The sequence below is a fragment of the Cyanistes caeruleus genome, chromosome Z (genome assembly GCF_971803275.1).
Source record: "Cyanistes caeruleus chromosome Z, bCyaCae1.hap1.1, whole genome shotgun sequence".
NCBI lineage: Eukaryota > Metazoa > Chordata > Aves > Passeriformes > Paridae > Cyanistes > Cyanistes caeruleus.
This window is the reverse complement of record NC_141732.1, coordinates 19,529,888-19,549,373: the sequence shown is the minus strand read 5'-3', so window position 1 is coordinate 19,549,373 and position 19,486 is coordinate 19,529,888. Positions and strand designations below refer to the sequence as shown.

The 19,486-nt window shown below is 36.5% G+C and overlaps 2 protein-coding genes across 4 annotated transcripts in view; one reads left to right on the top strand and one right to left on the bottom strand.

The window, feature by feature from the left end:
* PCSK5 (proprotein convertase subtilisin/kexin type 5) overlaps positions 1–19,486 on the top strand; it is a 230,250-nt gene that overhangs the window by 203,711 nt on the left and 7,053 nt on the right. For both annotated transcript variants that reach the window (XM_086868934.1, XM_086868935.1), the window contains exons 26-32: positions 791–933; positions 2,661–2,861; positions 13,107–13,190; positions 13,663–13,858; positions 16,051–16,268; positions 17,309–17,545; positions 18,005–18,232. In XM_086868934.1, the coding sequence (XP_086725060.1) occupies positions 791–933; positions 2,661–2,861; positions 13,107–13,190; positions 13,663–13,858; positions 16,051–16,268; positions 17,309–17,545; positions 18,005–18,232 (1,307 nt within the window). The remainder of the gene's footprint in view (positions 1–790; positions 934–2,660; positions 2,862–13,106; positions 13,191–13,662; positions 13,859–16,050; positions 16,269–17,308; positions 17,546–18,004; positions 18,233–19,486) is intronic.
* Positions 13,373–19,486, bottom strand: part of ARSK (arylsulfatase family member K) — a 32,374-nt gene continuing 26,260 nt past the window's right edge. The window contains exons 9-10 of one of the 2 annotated variants that reach the window (XR_015280893.1): positions 19,302–19,457; positions 16,795–17,671 (exon numbers count right to left, since the gene is read on the bottom strand). Coding sequence is in view for 1 of the 2 variants with exons in the window: in XM_086868938.1 (XP_086725064.1) it covers positions 19,387–19,457 (71 nt within the window). In the remaining variant the exon portion in view is untranslated. Of the gene's footprint in view, positions 19,458–19,486 lie in introns of both variants that reach the window. The other variant, XM_086868938.1, reaches the window with a different exon arrangement.

Below are 19,486 nucleotides of genomic sequence, written 5' to 3'. Positions count from 1 at the left end.
TACACATTTTTCTGAAGCAAAAATATGCATTTCACTACATAGATCTGTGCCGTGTATGTTGTCTCATCCTTTAATTTGTTTGTCTGAAAGACAGGAAATGGGAAAAAGACTTGAGAAATGTTGGAAAGCTAGCAAATTATTCAGTATTGAGACCTGTTAAAACTCATGGACTGGTGGGACCTTTGTATATCAGAACAGAGGAATATGGAACAAAAAGTGTCAAAATGCTAAGCAGTGCATATGTATTTGGAACAAATTTGCTTTTAGTATATTGTGTCTAGCTCTGATATGTGAAGTTCATAAGACTTATAAATGTATGGAGTTTATGCAAATGAATAAGAAAGTAATTAAAAGCTTAAATTAAATGGAAGGAAAGAACATTGGTGATTTTTAAAGAGAGCATTTATAGATCTCTGTAAAAATTGGAAAAGAAAATATTAATTATGTTGACTCTATAAACAAAGGCACTGGCTATTATGTTTTTACAAGCAATCAGCTCTTTACAATCATGATATAATAATTTTTCATGAAGCATGTATTGAGGTTTCTGCCTACCTTTAAAAAATATAATAAAATTAATCACACTTAAGACTCCTGACATTAGGAAACATGACTTTGCTAGTTGAATAAACAACATAACCACAAACATACTCCAAATCCTCATTATATGAATAATTTGTGTTCATTATGCTGATCATGCTTTATCATTACCATGCCTAGAAACACACAGAAAATAAACTCAATGACCTTCAAAAGAAACTTACTAATGATGTTCTACTTTGTCTTACAGGTATAAGCAGCATTGCTACAAAGACTGTCCAGAAAATACCTACAGAGATGAAAGTTCTTGGCAGTGTAGAGGCTGTCCTAGCAACTGTGATAGCTGTGACAAGGATGGGTGCTACTCATGTGAGGAAGGCTTTTATCTCTCAGGTAAGCAAAGTACAAACAATGGAATATTACATAAAAATATTTTAGAGTTTTCTTTAGAAAAATACTGGATCCAAACTCTCAAATTCATAAATCTATTCTGTGGCAGACAGTGGAGGCTGAAGTGACTTAACTCTTTGCAGAATCAGGCATTTGTGTTAATGTAAGGTGATTATGTTACCCAGGAGAGTAATTTGGTTCAAAGGGTCTATATACTTAAATTTCAGCTCTTTTGGACACCTAAAAAAAATTTGTATTCAATTCAGACTTTGTGAAAGGAGGGTTTTTTAACTAAAGAAAGACATTTAAATGTTTCCTTACTATTTGTAAGTCCAGTTTTACTTCAACTTTTAAACACTCTGAAAAAAGCTCAGTTAAAACCACTAAATTCCAAACCAGATTCACACAAGAGTACAAATCTCCTAGCTTTTTAAAGAAGCCATAAATCAGGCAGCTCTGGTTCAGACATGGTGCCAAAAATGAATCACAGAAATTCCTAAGGCTATAATATTCTCTTGCCCTGGCTGTTGAGAGTGCCCAGTAGTGGCATCACTCTCATGGATAACTCTGTGGTCACACCCAGGGTGAGTTGTGGGTCTGTGATTTCTTAAATTGAAATTAGACAAAACTCAAAAAGCCGTAAGTGCTGCAACTTCCAGAGGTTTTGATGAGATATGCCAAACCTTAGTCTGAATCAGATTAAAACCTGAGTTTAATTTCATATTCAGCAGAAACTAGAGGTCCCATAAATTTGCATATGTCTAAAAAATTTGTGTATAGCTAAGAAACTTAGGGACATCTAGTCATTAATTTTCTATTAAGCCAGTAAAATTGTTTGGATTCAACCATAAAACTTTTACCCAGGCATGGACTTCCATTAAATTTGTATGTACTAATGTTTAGTATATTAATTACAGCCAAGTTAGAAGTAAGTTTAATTTCAGATTGGTTTGAAGTTTGTGAAGTTTCTCATATGAAATTGAACTGTATTTAGATTTCATGCTAAAAAATTAGAGTTTTTATAGCTGCAAACAGTTTCATGTGTGTCCTGGTTTAGGGCAAATTTGGGAGAAAACCTTCGAATGAGATCCCTCCAGAAAGCAAATTCAAGTAGCTCCTCTCTGAACTGGTTTGGGAAAAGATTTCTTTTGAAGGAAAATGTAAAAAACTGTTTATTTAACAAGCAAAGTATCTACAAGCATAAAAAATTAATAATATTAAATAATAAAACCTCTTGCAGTTCTGAAGAGATAGCAAATCCAGAAAGCCCTTGTCGTGGGGCGTAGCTCAGCTCGCTCAGGTTCTTATCAGTCACTCCAGCTCTGCAAAGTGCCAAGGCCCAGCTCCTGGGGTTTGTCTGGGTTTTCAGTCCAGAGCAGGTTTGCACAGATCCAAGAAAAAGAAAAGCCACAGTCTGGGGATCTTCTCTGCCTCAGCTGGCTAAAAACAAACAGCAAGGGAGAGCTCTGTCCCGCTGTCTGTCCGTGCTGCAGACAGCACAGCCCAGGAGCAGAAGGCAGAGGAGTGAGTGCTGTTTCTGAAAATAAACTGCAGCTTCTTCCTTCCCCACTTCGCTCTTGGAACCAGTCTGAAAGGTGCAGAACTTAATATGTAACATAAGGCTACTGGGGATACCAAGCATCATGAAGTCACCCAAGGACAGACAACGTTCCTGGAGACAGAGGGATGGACAGGGGTCATAATGCTTCCAGGCTCTGTTTTTATTGCAGATGGCACCTGTGTGAGTGAGTGTGGAGACGGCTTCTTTGCTGATGGCATCTCTAGAGAATGCGAGCCTTGCCACAGGAGCTGTGCAACCTGTGTGGGGTACAGTTACAAGAACTGTACTGGGTGCAAAAACAGTTTCCAACTATCTCATGGGCAGTGCCTGAATCCAAGAAATGCTCTGCCAGCTGGGAAGTTCCGGAGTGGTAAGTTGAAACAGATCTTGTAATCTTTTCTGTTTCTCTGAAGACTACTACAAAATTTAGAGAATAGCAAGATTTTGCAGAATGCTTTAAACTACACTTTTGTAATTTTAAAAGTATACAGACCAAACCCATTGGTTCCACAAGCAGAAATTCATTTTCCTGCAAATAGTGTAACATTTCAATACAATCTAGGTGTTTCTTAACTATCTTCTCTGAATAAAGATTAAAAATAAAATTGACAAAAACAGATAAAAATATTAAAAAGATAAAAGATGCATAACAGATTAAGGTCCTGCAAGTTCCTTATCTGAACTACTGGGTTTCTTGTAAATTAGGTTTTAGACCAGCTTTGTGGCTATTTGTTCACTCCAGAGAAGCCGATGTAAGTTGGAGGAAATAGAAAATAATATAGTGTTGAACTATGCATGTGTGATGTGAAAAAAAATCTACCCTCTCTCTTCTTTCCTTTCTCTGTATAGATATGCACTGCTTTCTGAGAGACTAAATATGGCCTGTAAGGCCACATTCTGACATTCTGGTCCTACCACAATCCTCATTTCCACAACCATCACAAAATAATTACTTTTTTCTTGGTGGTCTCATCCATAGCATGATGGAACAGAATTCTCTCTTCCAAAGGCTCACAAAAATCCAAAAGCTATTTCAAACGAAAATGCCTTTATTTAGAGATATTAAGAAGAACACTATAATAGTTTTAAACTTTATTTTCCTTTCTACCCATCTTCAAATGCAGCCTAGCACTGTCACAAATTTCTTATTAAAAAAGTTTTAATTGAAGAGGGCATATATAGACTATTTGTCATTCCCATTATGTCAATATATAAAGAACTATCGAAGGTTTATGTTACAAAATGAAACTTTGCCATTGGAAAAAAAAAAGGGGATTTTTAAATTTTATAACAGAACAGTAGCATAATCTATTATAAAGTTTCGGGATCTACATCACTAGGAGTTTTTGAGAACACATGAAAAGTATCTGTCAGGAATGTTTGCTGAATGAAGCAAAAGACCAGCTTACTAGCGGTATTTTTGAATCAAGTAAACATATACTTCTGGTTCCTTTGTTTTCATTTGAATCAAACACATCCAAGAATGACAATCCTTAGAACAATATGATCTTGTATTACAAAATAAAATACAGTGATTAATACTTTCAGAAAAAATATTGGCCATTTCAATTAATTGCCTATCTGTTGGAGAAACAATGTATCAAAATGAATAATCCTTCAGCACTTAAAAAAAAAATTACAGAGACTTAAAAATAAGAATATTAATAGAAAGTTCATCTTCTACATGCATTTCCTTGTGTTTAATCCACAGAAGCAAGCTTGTTTTTTTTCAGTTTAAGACTACATCAACATCAGTGCCATGAAAGGTCACATCTGTAGTCTGGTCTATCTATTGATTATCTCTTTCTCACACTGTTAAACACCGTCACTTCTTGACAATTTTTTTCTTTTGAGCATATACCTGATGCAGCTCTGCATAAATGAACATTCCTGTCCTGTGAAATTTCTTGCTCTCCATCTTGCATATCACTGGTCTTTCCTTCCAGCAGTAAAAATACACATGTCCTAGGGACATTTCAAACTGAAAGATAATGTTTCACTCAGAGCTGTACTGGCTGGAACATTAATGACTGCTCCAAAGACACAGGATTCCTGCTGGTGATGGATCCCCAGGGAATATGGCTGGTGGCTATACAGCTCCTCTTGGACAGACTCGCTGGGTTGTCGGGAAAGTGATGTGAAGCTGGTGATATCCTGAGCCTTTTTCCTCTGGGCTTCCAAAGAGAAGAGAACCTTCAAGTCAAAATGTAATGAAGTTGCCACTGTATTTATTGAAGTTACATCCTTTAGTAACTTAAATTAACAAAATTTATTGACATTTTCTGATGATTCTTATTCAGACACTGTAGGCTTATACAGTTCACACAAAAATAATTTTCATTGTTTAAAAAACAACACAACCTGAATGGTTGATTTTTGCTTAGAATATCACTAACTCATTTCTTTTGATGATTTCATTCAAGGGGCAGATGTCAGCTGAGTCCAGATTTCCAACAATATTGTCTATATTGAAAATTCTTGTTGCATGCTAAAGATCCTTAACAAAAAAAATAGGATTCAGGAAGGGAGGACAAAAGCACATTTAGCTCTAGCAGTGCATCACACTGCTAAGGTTGTTCCTGGTTAGCGACTGCAGTACATTTCACATCCTGACAACGCTTTAATATATATGGATCATTTTAAAAGGGAAAAAAAACAAAGCAAACCAAACAACCAAAAATTTTCTGTGTTTCACAATCTGTCACAATTATGTTCATCATTGTCTAAAGCTTTCTGAAAAGAAATAGAATTTAGGGGATGCTGTCACTATCATTATCTATTCAATTCTGTAGGATTAGTGCAAGAACAGATAAAACTAAAACCTATCTCTGCTCCTTGAAATTTGCTGCCAGTGAGTAGTATTCTGGTTCTTATACCTGTACAGAAAACATCCCTGGGTCAAGAACAATTGGTCCCTCTACAGCTTATTTTAAGCATAATTGTAAGTCCTCTGTCTCTTCCACTGTGTTTTTCAAAGATATACATAATATATACAGATATATAGAGAAAATATTTTTTGTTTCATACTTGAGGGCAAAATCAAAGCATCTTTCCAAGTCTTTCATCAGCTGGGAAAGTATCTGGGAATCTTTTATCCCACTTTACCTTTTTTTTTGTTATTGTTGTTTTTAGGATTTTTATATACTCTTTGATTGTATCCAGGGTTATTTTTTTCTTACCAAAATACAAGGACCTTCCACCTCATCTGTTTTCAAATTCATTTTCTGTCATGAAGCATGACAGGCATGATCAAAGTAGCTTGTCCAGGCTGTAGGGGATATTAGAATAGTTTCATGATTTTCACCAGCCCTGCATGGGTAAGGTTGTGGCTGAGACTTCGGGTTTGACCCTCATCTTGTCTGGCTGTTCATCAATATAAGCTTCTTACACTGCATCGTCAGCATCATCAACACATTTACCTTAGTGCAGCACCATGGTAGAGCTGCCTCTGATCTCCAGTGTCCAAAATTAAAGAATCTGATTAAAAAACACAGGCCAGATGATTACTAGTCCTACCATTTTGGGGGATTGAGGTAGGTCTGGGAGCTAGGTATTAAATAAACAACCTTGCCTTTGCCACAGGAGTGAAGGTAGGAGAGCACCAAATGCAATCTCATTACATAGCCTGCTCCAGACTGTTGCAGGAAGACAATACTACTAGAAAGATAGATAAAATTTCCACATCTAATGGTTTACATCAGCTTTTACTATGCTACTCTTCCATTTATTCTTTTCCTTTAGAAATGTATAAATTTAGAGCTGAGGGATTAGACTTTGAATTGTATTACAAACAATGAAACAATTTGGCTCTTCCAGCCATATTAATTCAGTGGGTTCCACTGCGGGTTTAATGAGAATGTTGACATACCATATGGAACAATGTGACTTTTGGGAAACATTCTTGCTTTGCTGGTTCAAGACTAACATAACTTAAAGGGCAGTACATCAGAATCTTCCATGGAGAAAACAGCTCAGGGTCTGACTTCCTTTGCAAGCTGAGAGACTAGTCCATTTAGATTAGAATTAAAACCATTTTGAGTGTGGAATACACTTTTATTTTCTATCATGTTAAAGGTTTCACTTCCATTTTTCATGTGAGGATGAATTATAGATAGACCTGTCCCACAAATTTTATGAGCAAACACTCCAGCATCCAAAACATTCTATTAAAAAACCTATTTAAATTTTAATTTACTTTGCTGGTATAATCTGCTGAGCAAACTGTTCAGCTGATATCAGGAATCCCTAAAAGGTCATATTCAGGTCTGAAATAATGCAAAATAATTATGTCTGTTACTCAAGCTTATAAAAAGACAGGTCAAGCCAAGAAAAGGAGAAAGTAAGAAGATCCCAACAAATGAACTCTAGGCTTCTAGCATGAAATATTTTATCTCATGTACCAGATGATGAATTTGGAAGCCAGGACACACACTACTATAAGCTTAATCCACCAAGTGAGTACATGGCCCCTGTTAACTCTATTAAATGTTTTGTAAATTACAATGAGGTCTTTGTTTTGCCATATCACTAAAAGGCTGCACCCTTAAAAATAGTCATTCTTTGGTTTAATATGCCACATTGTAATGAAAATAAAAAATGGGAAAAATAGGTATGGAAGGAGATTTAGTTCTAATTATGAAATAGGTGTTTCTTTGCATAGATAAATAGCAGCAGTTTACTGTTACATACCATCCCCAATGATAAGAGCAACCTCCCAGAAGCACCACTAACCAGCTGCATTTTCCTTTTCCTAAATCCAGAGCAAAACAAAATCGGTACAAATGTACTGATGAGAAAAATAAAATCAGTACAATAATTCAGGCTTTAAATGGACCTCAGTGCAGCTCTGTATACATACATATAAAGGTTTCAGGAAAAAAAAATGCAGTACACAGGAGAGAAATCAGCAATAGGAGAGAATGGGTCACAGTCTTTTAAACATGAAAATGTTATGGTATTTATAGTGCAGAATTACAGCATCACGGGGAGAGGTTGAAGACATTTTAATCACCACCCATATGTGAAATTTCAGGTTTCTAGAAGCAAGAAAACCAGTCCATTATCAAATATGTTCTTATCCATGACAATTTCATATTCTGGTTTTTTGTTTGTAAAATAATATAATTGTTACAAGATAACTAAATTGATAACTAATGGTTATTGGAGGGTGTCACTTCACAGCACTCCTGTAGTTTATTTAAATTAACATTTCACATAAGTCTTCACAATGGGAGAAGTCTAGCATTTTTTTACATATGTTTATAATTTTCAGTATATTTTACTATATTTATATAACTGCCATTACCTTATGGAGACATGTAATCTGTTTTGTTTTTTTTATTCATGATTGTATTAACTTTGCAAGAACAGTGCCATGCACAAAATAAAATCTAACAAAAGAAGCCACCCTTCAACTGGATCACATTCAAATCACATGTTATTGCACAGTGTAAAAACTAGACAGGTCACCTTCTAAACAGGTCACTGCATCCTTCAGTACAGTAATTGTACCACAGTCATATATATAAAATATATTGTAAATATGCAATCCTTTCCAAAATTAATATCTAGGAACTAAGAATATTATAAATATACACAGAGACCTACTTTGATAGCAACTAAAAGTAGGAAGTTTAAAATCCCCTCTTTATTCATAGAAAAGCAAGAGATTTAAATTGAAGGAAATAAAACACCTTTTGCCAGTTTGAGCACTTTCTGATAGCACTACTTGGCCTAAAGATCCATTCTCCAAAAGGAACAGGTAGAGAGAACAGGTAAGGTGGACAACACAAAGGAGATGAGAAATTAGAAAGAACTCTTATTAACACCATTGTGGTTTCTGAATGAAATTAAGGAGGGACTATGAAGCAATTAAAATGCTTTTGTACTTTAAGACATGCTTCTTTATATATGGCCATATCTCTGCTCATATGTCCTCAGGTTTTGTAGAGGGTTTCAGCTTTTTATTTTAAAATAAACTTCATATTTTCCAGAAAATATGGTGAGCATGTGAAGAGGACCATACTTGTTTCTGTATGAACCCATCATTTTCACCCTGAATATTTTTGAGGACTTATTTAATTTTTCTCTAAAAGTCGATTGAAAAAATGTTGTGAGTTCAAAGGAAGATGACTGAAACAAAATCAAAGGAAATATGGGGACATTGTGTTAATTGGAAATACTATTTCACTCTTTTTTTCCTTAATTCATTTTGGGGTCACAGTACACATCCTACAGTTATATGTTTCAAGAAAATCTGCCATTGTCTCACTCATGATGCAGAATCCCAAAGGAGAAAAGTGAATAGGAATAAAAATTTATCAGTTTTTCTCCACCCTTCCAGTTTTATAATTCTTTGAATAGTCTGAATGGACAAAAGCACTGAGGCAGCTTCAAAGCTGCAGTAAAATTTAGCTCAAGAAATAATGAGATTCAGTTTTTCAAATTCTATATAAGAATAAGAGAGACTTACCTGAGCCAAAGATGTTACTCATTCTGACAAAGACACAAGAACAAAGATGATCTTGACTCATATTCTGACCCAAGTTTAAATAGAGAGCTTTAGCTTTTGAAAGTAAAAAATGGTTACTGATTTAAGAAAAATAAAAGAGAAAGAAAAAGTATATACATTTAAGGATAAAAACAACCCAGTAGGTCTCCAAAGATCATTCATTTTGTTGAATGTTTAAGTTCTTTAAGGAAAATGAAAATGTAACCCAAGAGCTTAAACCCAGTAATTTTCAAGCTTTCCATTTGCAGTCAGTCCAAAGACCAAGGAAGTACATGTTGCATGACCATTTCTTCAGCTTTATAAAGTTATTCTTTGGAAGGATCTTACATTTAAAATGAACAAACCTTTCATTTAAGAAGATCATATTACTGTAAATGTGTGCTGTATTTCAGCTTTTTTAGTAAATGAAAGCCACAGTCACAAGAAAGACTCATTTCACCTATCCAGAATATTTTTTTAAAAAATCATTTTTACAAATTTCTTCTGTCAATATTTAAATTGGAAAATTTAAATACTTATATTTGACTGGAAGCTAAATGTTGTTTCTGTTGTCAGCGGAAGCCTAATTGCTTGTGTACATTCCCCTCTGGTGGCAACTAGTAACTATTACAAAAAACAGGACACACTACAAAAGGGAAACAGAAATAAAAACTAGTTTTAAAAAAATCTTTATTTTGCATGGTAAGGCTCCAAACATTTAGAAAAAATGAGCTCCTTTAAATATTTAACAACTTCGCTACTTAACTTCATCTGATCTTCTCTCAAAAATAGCAAAAGAGAGAAGCTATACAAAAATAAACTTAGGATAATAGAAAACCTTATAACAGCCAACTATTCTGGAATATTTCTTATATTCTTACAGTTAACATTAAGGACACTTTTTAATATTTCATTAAATACTGAAGAGCAATGAAAAATATGAGGCTAAGAAGTAGTGTCTCCAAAAAACCCTTTGACAGTGAATCTCAAAAAAGTTAGCAATTACTTATTTGAGGATTATTTGCATAAGAGAAGTCAAAATGCTTATGTGCTACATACCTTAAAAAAGACTCAAACTTCCTTCTGTACTCAGTGGTACAGAGGGAATTATATTTCAATTATAGACAGTAGAGTCCTTTTAGCAGAACATATTGCAACCTGAAATACAGAAAAAAGGGTATTCATCAGGGGAGAAAGAGCCATAATTATGTCAGCAAGTGTTAGTGTGGGAGGATTTCCTGGACCCTTAGTGTTTGATTTGCTTTCAGCATCTCAGGAAAGCCGAGACCCTTGTGCCCTCTGTCAGTGTCCCATCAGGGGGACTCTTCACTGAGCAGTCCCACTGGATCTGAGGGTGCTTCCACTGGCTCAGTCAGGGAAACCAGCAATGCAGATCCCCAAGAGTGTGTTACCCACTGCCAGAGACACACTGACAGTTTATGGAGCAACACTCTGTATTGGTGTAAAATCACTTAAGGTTCAAAGGCTGTCAGTGATAGCGTCTGACTGGAAAAATGTACTCAAAGTAACACACAGACAAACTCTAATTGCCAATAAAATGTTCTGCCTGCAGAGAACATGATTCTGACCCAACAGGTGTCCCTGTGGGGGAGAAGACAGGTTCAGCCCATTGACTGACCCCAGCAGTTATGCTGGGCTCTTTTCTACCTTTTCCCCCACTGTCAACTTACTCTTGCACTATTTCTCTGTGTTCATGTGGAGCTTGAGTGGCTCTAGTCATTCATCCCCTTGTTAATGATTGGTGTAAGATTCTCTCACTTTGCTTTTAAAGATACTGCTATATCTTGAGAAAGTTTATATTGTGCCAGTTGCCAGGAAGAGTAACAACACCACAGGTCTTCATTATCCTGTACAAGTAGTATTCACAAGTAGTGAATACTGCCAAAGACTGACTAACCATGTTCTTACTGAACAACCCACTGTTAAACCCCCAGGTTGTGATCTGCTGTGCTCTCCATGGATCATTACATAGAGACTCTTTTTTACTTAAATGAGTTTTTGATGCTTCTCATCTAATTGTAGGGTCAGATGTGGTTATTATACACTGTTGTGGACCATCCCCAGTCATACTGCATGGACCTAACTTCTCTCATTCATATGGTCTTATTCATATTTTTGTTATTATTCTGTCTTCTTCTGTGGTATGATATGCATACACACAATTTGCACCTGCTTAGTATAATGCCCATAATTTCTCCTTGTGGGAAAGGGCTTTATGTAAGTTTCCTGCTTTCTTCCCTTGTTTTTATACCTGAAGCATTTGCTTCCATGGTTTTCATTCAAAATTTCAGTATTCTAAACTATCTTGCCAAAACAGGTAGAACAAAAGAATTTAGTGATATGCTGCATTTGGCTAATCGTTACTGTCATCAATCAACCTACAGAAATCAGATATATTTAACTGGCAGGATGAGCTGGGTGTGCTAAATGAGGTACATAGCTCAACCTGCAAGTAACTTTTGGCTTTGTCTTTATTCTCTATTTTCAGCAAAAATCACAAGGCTTCTGTGTATTGTCTGTTGGTCCATAATTATTTTTTCATTAGACTTATATTTAGCCATTGTTGTAACTTTCTCGTATCAAAATACAAAGCTGCATGCCAGGTACATGGGCACATTGCACAGCAGACTTTCTTCAGTTAGGTATGATGCTCCAATGTCTTTGTGATTTTATAACTGATGGTTCTGCAAAGTGTAATCAAAGTTTGCTTTTCCACAGTCATAGGAATTCCATTTGACACTCATTAGGCTCCATTTTGGAGGGAAACAGCAGGCAGTAGTACCTTTGGGAAGAACTAGTTAGTGCTTTTCTCAACCCTTGATAAATTAGGGAGATGGCCAATCATCAACTGTATGAATTTTAATTTGGGCAAGTGTTGCATTCTGCACCTTGGGACAGTGCAGCCCTAGTTTCTTGTACAGACTAAGGAGCAAGAGGCTGAAGAGAAGTGCTGTGGAAGGGGACCTGGGTGCTCTGGTCGATGGCAAGTTGAATGTGAGAGAACAGTGTGCCCTGGCAGTCGGGAGAGCCAAGTGTTGGGATACTTTAAGCATAGCACTGACAACCGGTCAAAGAGGAGATTGTCCTGCTCTTCTCCACACTGATGCAGGCTCAGTTTGAGGACTGTGTGCAGATTTAGGCAGCACAATATGGGAAAGACAATAAGCTATTAAAGAACATCAAAAGGTGGGCCATGAGGATGGTGAAGGGTCTGGATGGGAAGCTTTACAAGAAGAGACTGGGTTTGCTCAACTTACAGTAGAGGAGACTTCATTGTGGTTTTCATCATTCTCACAAGGAGAAGTGGAGCAGCAGGTACGGATCTCTTCACTCTTGCCATCAGTCACAACACTCAAGAAAAAGGCATGAAGCTTAGTCAGGGGAGCTTAACACTCAACACCAGGAAAGATTTTTCACCTGGGGGACGACTGAGTACTGGAACATGATTTCCAGGGAAATGGACACAGCACCAAGCCTGACAAAAGTCCAAGAACATTTGGACAATGCTCTCAGCTTATGAGGTGTTCTGCACAGGGCCAGGACTTGGACTTTAACAATACTGATGGCCCCTTCCATAGCAACATATTTTATGATTACATGGTTTCTCTCTCCTGACTCAGAACTTTTAGGTTACAGGGTAATGGTGTTCTGCAACAATTTTGTTCAAAATGTCAATGAAATACCTCATTAAAACAGGTCCCCAAATATACATACTTTCTAGATCTTACTCTTACACTAATCTATTAGTATAACATATCTGTATTTGGGTTTGGAGAACTACACTGAAATCAAGATTATTTGGATAATTATAAAATTATGAACATCATTATAGTTCTCATTTGTGATGAGCAGTTCAGAACACTGCCTTAGTTAACATGAGGACAAGGTTCATATTTTCCTATAATACAATTCATAACTTACCATTTATGAGAGAGGAGTCAACGCACAATCATTAAGTTCTTCAACTTCATGAATTCCAAAAATTCACAGAGGTGCATTTTCAAAACACCTTAGGAAAACCCATACTTAGCATCCCTTCTAAAGGGAGGAGAAATTAAGAAAACCAGGTGGTAAAAAAAGGAATTTTTTTCCCTTTCATCCCAGATGGAAATAGAAAATTGCTGTCCTGTGACTCTTCGTGTATGACCTGTGAGAAATCTGCTGATGTGTGTACTTCATGTCCAGAAGGTAACATTTCAGCTTCCTTGGATAAGTGACTATAATATTTCATATCCTATATGCTTCCAGAGGATGTTTTTGTCAGTGGTCACTACAAAGTCCCAGCTTCAAGGGCAATCAGACAATCAACAGTTGAATACAGGCAACGGGCATGTCCTTTGCAATATGGGTTAAAATGTTGATGGTGTTCCTTTTCTTTCCTTTTAATTAAAATTTGTAGATATGATGCAGGAATTACTGAATAGGGATTTCTTCGGCAAAACATACTAGATAATCCTGATGATTCCTTGTAAACTGTCAATGTCAGTGAAGTCTGAGCAAAATATTTTGGGAAATGTCTTGAAGAAAGTATGTTTTATTCATGCTTTTAAGAACCAAAGTTGAATTTTGCTAAGTTTTTTTTTGTAGCCATCCAAGGCAGAAATCTTTTATATGTATTTCTAATTGATGCCTTTACCCCCCTGGGTTGCTCTTCTGCCAGGAAAATTTCTTATCCATGACACCTGTGTTTCTCTGTGCCCTCCAAAATATTTTGGCAACACTGCAAGTGGAAAGTGCGAGATGTGTGGGGATGACTGTGAGGTGTGCTCTGACCAGTGGCACTGTCAGAAGTGTCAGGCTGAACGGAACCAGCTGCCCTTCCTCCACAAAGGCAGATGTTTACAGGAGTGCCCTGAGTAAGTAACCCCTCTTACATCATCCTTGTTTTTCCTCTGTGCTCTTTCTCTTTAGAAGTTCAGATCCATTATTAAACTTTCAAGGAAGATCTTAAATAATGTAAACTACCAGAAACTAAGGAAAATGTAATTTTCAGACTGCCTGAATAAACAGTATTTTCTTTTGGTTAGAGAAAAAGTAAAAAAATCAAAAGTGAATGTAAGACATTAAATCCTATGAAAGATGGAACAGCTCTCAATGACTTTAATAGAAACATGGTACTTCATGGCAAATGATAATAAAGGTTTTAGACATTCTCCAGTTTGTTCCTTCCTCCAAGTAGTACAGAGCAGAGATATAAACCCAGGTAGTGAATGTATTAGAGTCCAGATATGTAAATACAGTGATTAATGAAGTGTGTTTCTCTCTGTGGTCAATGTTTATTTTTATGTATTTTTATGTGTAGAATTTAAAAAGATTCCCATTTGACTGCAATGGATATTAGATCAGGCACATGAATAGATAAGGTTCTCTCTTTTCTTTGTTTTTTTCATCAGCATCCATCTTATGTATAGATACATAAAACCAATGCTATGCAGAAAAAAATAATACTTGCTTGGTTAACGTTTTTTCTTCTGAAAAATGTGAAGCTCCTGCTTTTCTTGCAATGTCTCTGCCACTGCCTTCCTGGTAATTTTGTCAAATAAATCAATGAGAGTCAGTGGAACAGGTTTTCTTCGTGAAATGTCACACTGAGTGCAAGGTAATTTCAGTAAAGCCTGATCTAGTCCAGAAACAACTTTTAATATTAGAAACTGAGGCAGAAAACCATTAATTGTGTTTTGGCATTAATATGTCTCTTGTCAGTACTAATTTCCCAGGTACCCTACTCAAAATCAGTATAACAAAATTAAAACTTTTTATATAGCACTTTTCTTTACAGATGTTCTTATCTCCCTTTTTTCCCCAAATTCAAGACTGTAAATAATGGTTTCCCATCACTGAGCAAAATTCACAGGGTTTAAACTCCAGTTTAAACTGGAGAAACCTTCAGATTCTGAGGTAAAGTTCTTGGGACACAACTACTCTCCACTAGAGCAAAAAATGAGACTATTAAGAGAGTTGTCTTGGGTTTTGGGACATGTTTTTAAGGGATAAAAATGTTTGACTGACTGCACAATTAATTTCTGACAGGAATTTTGAAAGACTGGGCAAACCGAGTACTCAACATTAGAACAAGAAAAGGTGACAGGACTGTGATAAGTAGTTGCAGGACCTTGACAAAAGTTGGAGGATAAAAAAAATGAGAATAGGTGGCAGGCATGGCTCCTCCTACCTTTTCTCTAACCTTGTTCGTAATGCATCTCCCCAGAGTTTCTTTGGAAAGATCATGTCCAAGGGAAGAGGCACCCCTGTATAAGGATTAACCAATTTTGCTAGAGTAAAGTACATATTCTGGGAGTACTTTCTATCTCAACTTCTTCTTCAGTTTTCATCAATGGCTCCATGGATTAGCAATCATGTCAAAATGTTAACTTTTCCTTTAACCTTGTAACAATCTAGTTTTGAGAGTGTAGACAGATCTAATTCAGCATCTCTTGTATGCATCTTGTATGCACCTGAAACAGAGGTGAAGATTTTTTGCTATATTTATGACTACTACTCCCAGCTGTGGCTGTCCATGTTTTCTCTCACACCACAGAAATCAGCAAAATGTTCTTCCTCTTTGCCATCTCTAGCCTGCTCTCAGTAAGGCAAGGTATTATTTAAATATCCTGGGGTTTGGGGGTTTTTTTCGATCTCTGCCCTCATTCTTTCTAGCTTTCACATTTCCAGAGCTGTGTCTTCTCCTTCTCCTCTCTAGAGCCACTGAGGTTACCATTCTCTTTTTTTCCTTCATATCAGTATTGCAGGTCAGCTGCACAAGACTAGAAACTGCATGCTTTCCCAAATGTTATATATCTACCTTACGTAAGGGGAAAATAAAGACAAAAAAGTACAAAAAGAAAGGAAAGCCCTTCAAATAGCACTAACCACGTACATTTTCTACTTTCAGACACAGGAGATGTTAAGAGGAAGATGGGCAAAAAATTGTATGAGAAACATGTTTGATCTAGTGAAGTGTGTATGCTCAGAGTATCTCATTTAGGGCTGTAATTTTCATAGCCTGAAGTAACCAGCAGTTTGTTTTGTGTTTTTTTTCATTCCATAGGGGATATTTTAATGATTCGGAGACTTGCAAGGAATGCAGTGGATCCTGTAAGACATGCATGGGAAGTGCAACCCAATGCCTGTCCTGTAAAAGTCCTTTGCTTCTGGAGCACTGGGAATGTAAATCTACTTGTTCAGAGAAGCATTTTGCCTCTGAAGGAATCTGTAAACATTGCCCTGAAATGTGTCAGGAATGTATTCACGATGAAATATGCACAGGTATTACAGAGAACCGCTGTTCTGTAGAATAAAGTCCACCTGGGTCTGTCTGGACTGACAGAAAACCAAGTCCGAATTCAGTAATGTACAAAAAAAAAAAAAAAGAAAAAAGTGATGTGCATATCATTGATATCATTGTTAATCCCTCAAATAGATTACAGTGAGACTAATGATTACTCTGTAAAGATTTCACATTGCTTTGCCTGGTTCTGTGGTTCTTCAGAAATTCCTGCTGGCTTTATTTTATTTTTGATCTAGTGTACCCAACCTTAAAAACTTGTGCACCAATGTGAAACACAGAATGTTTCTTTTCTAGCTTAGTTGAATTTCACAACTCTTTGCCATTTTTGCAAATGACCACTCCTGTTAGAGAAAGAAATCCCTATAAAGAAAGATATTAGGAAATCCTAATAAATGCCCTTCCCCCCCACCAAAAAAAATGCCTCCCCCAGGTATTAAAGGTAGTTAATATTGAGTGAGCCATTCTGGAAACATACGCATGAACGAAATAAAAAAACAACAATCAACCAACCAAACTGTAAACAAATATATTAAACCTAATACTCATAATAAAATAGCAACTTATTCACAGTTCTAGACAAGAACAGACATTTTGGCCAATATATTCTAACTAAACTCATATTTCAGTAATAAACTACTCAAAACTTCAGATATGTACATTCTTGATTTTGCAGGAAGTTAATAATGCAGAAAAATGGCAGAAAAAAGGCCATCTATATTTTAACATCAAATGGCTTGGTTAATATCAAGCCATTTATTATCAATATTAAGGTAAGCAAGTGACTTTTTCTCACAGTTTCTTGCTGTAACACAGAAGACACCATTTGAGGGTTGGGCCAAGGTAGGTCTTTTGGAGGGGAAAGATTTGAAAAAGGAAGTTCTACCTTCTCAGGGTGTTTTGATGACTTCTGTAATGACAGACAATCCAGAATTTACTGTTTCCTTAGGACTTACCGTCTCTCGCACTAGGTTAGAATTTGCTGCCTATTTGCTTACCTATGTTCTGCTGTCCCCTGTAGAGTGTATGGATGAGTTTTTCCTGCATGAGGGGAAGTGTGTTCAGGAATGCCCTTCACACTTCTACCCTGAAGACAAGCACTGCTTTCCCTGCCACGCTGACTGCAAGGACTGCAACGGGCCGGATTCTGATGACTGCACAGCATGCACTTTCAGCTTGTTTGTCCTCTACAATGGCATGTGTTTTGAAGAGTGCCCTGAGGGGAGTTACTATGAAGAAGCCACCAAAGACTGCCAAGGTTGGCAGGTGTTGTTTTCTCCAGGAGAGTATTCAGATACAAGTGGGTCTGTTAAAAGGTCACCCACTAAGGGCCTGCATGTGACAGCTAATGTCATTGCCGGTGTCTTGGAGTTGAAGAGGATAGCTAAAGCAGAAAAATAATTAGGTTTATTGTAGAACAGCAAAAATTGAAGAAAGGAGAGAAGGAGGTAGCCAGGACACATACTTATTTTTACAGGCAATCACTGTGGTAAAATGCTGAGGATGACTGCAGAATTGCTGAGAATTGCTGGAGACTCCATTCACTGTTGCCAAAACAGTGCTGATGCAAAAGAAAACCTAAGGAACTACTTGAATAATATTGAAAATTACTTCCCTCAGGTTTTCATCCTGAGATTACAGGTGCTCCTTCAAAAATTAAAATAGTAATAACACTGACAAATCCAGAAATGGTGAAATTCCTGTTTGTCCTTTTCAGCATGCAACAGGACATGCCAGACTTGTTCTTCCACTGTCTGCCTAACTTGCAGAAATGGATGGATATTGAACCATGATGGGCACTGTGTGTTATCTGGATACTGTTCTCCCACTGAGTACTACATTGAGGAAATTCAGACCTGCAAATCTTGCCACAAGAAATGCTTCCACTGCTCAGGACCCACTGAACATCAGTGTCTTAGCTGTGTAAATAACCGATACCTTCTCAGTAAGTGTTTCTCTCCTGCCTCTAGATTTCAATCATGGAATAGACAAGTTTTCATCACATTTGCAAAGCATTTGGACTGCATCAACCAATCTAAATAATCTAAGGAGGATGTGACGAGTAGCTAAATTGTGTAGAGATAATTTCTTCAGCAGGGCTATGTGGAAACTCTGTGAGGCAGGGCTTGGGACTCACAGGAGCTAATGCAGTATTTCTAAACAGCAACAAACACCATGACTGAATGAAAAACCCTCATATGTTTCATTTACTTGGTATATACTTTTCCTGTTGTTTTCTACAAAGACTTTAAAAGAGGGCTATCATTAGGTTTGTTGTTGTTGCTGCTGCTGTTAATGTATCCATAAAAGGTGCACATTTTCATGTTGGCTTGTTTAATCCCTGCAGAAATCTGATTAACAGAGGAATACTTAAACATCCTTTAAAAGGGATCACTAAATCAGCATCTAGTGGGTGGCCGAGGTGCAAAATTACTTTCCTGACTTTGGAGCAAAGAGTAGGTTTAAGACTATACAGTCTCAGAAACAAATAGGAAAAAGTTTTAAAATCCCCACACTGAAACATTTCTTCTCTACATATTCTTCTAAAAGAATTTTGATAATCATTGGGAGAAAAAAATATTAAATAATACTTCAATGCAGGAAATATCTAAAAAACAGTGTAAATTAGAAGTGAACCTAAGCTTTTTGAGTCTAATTCTAATGCAGATTTTACATTCCTATATTTCTGAGGCCTTGCATTAGACCTACCTTTTTTATCAACACATTCAGCTGTTTTGCACCATTATAACTGGTAAAGTTGATGGACAAATGCAAATAAACGTACTGAAACTGAGATTAAAATGCAAAAAACGCCAAACCTGAAACTATCTTCCTTTGTCCAATTGCAACCCAAGCAGCAAAATTATCAAGACAAATATGTAATGAGCACAAACAACTTGTAATTTACTGCTTTATTAGCTGTGTGCACTTGCAGCTAATTACAACAATACTAACTTCTCATTCAGGATTCCTTCTATAACGACTGAAATTTCACTGAAAAAAGTGGGACTTACCTGTTTTTGCAGCATTAAAGACATTTAATTCCATAACATAAAGTAGAAGTCGCAGACAAGGGTAAAGACCAGTAAACAAATAGCATTAAATCTCAAATCTATCATCAGATTCATCATCCACACAGAATGAAATTAGATTGATGCTTAGAGTGAAATCTAGGGAAAACAGCAATGCAGATAAAAAC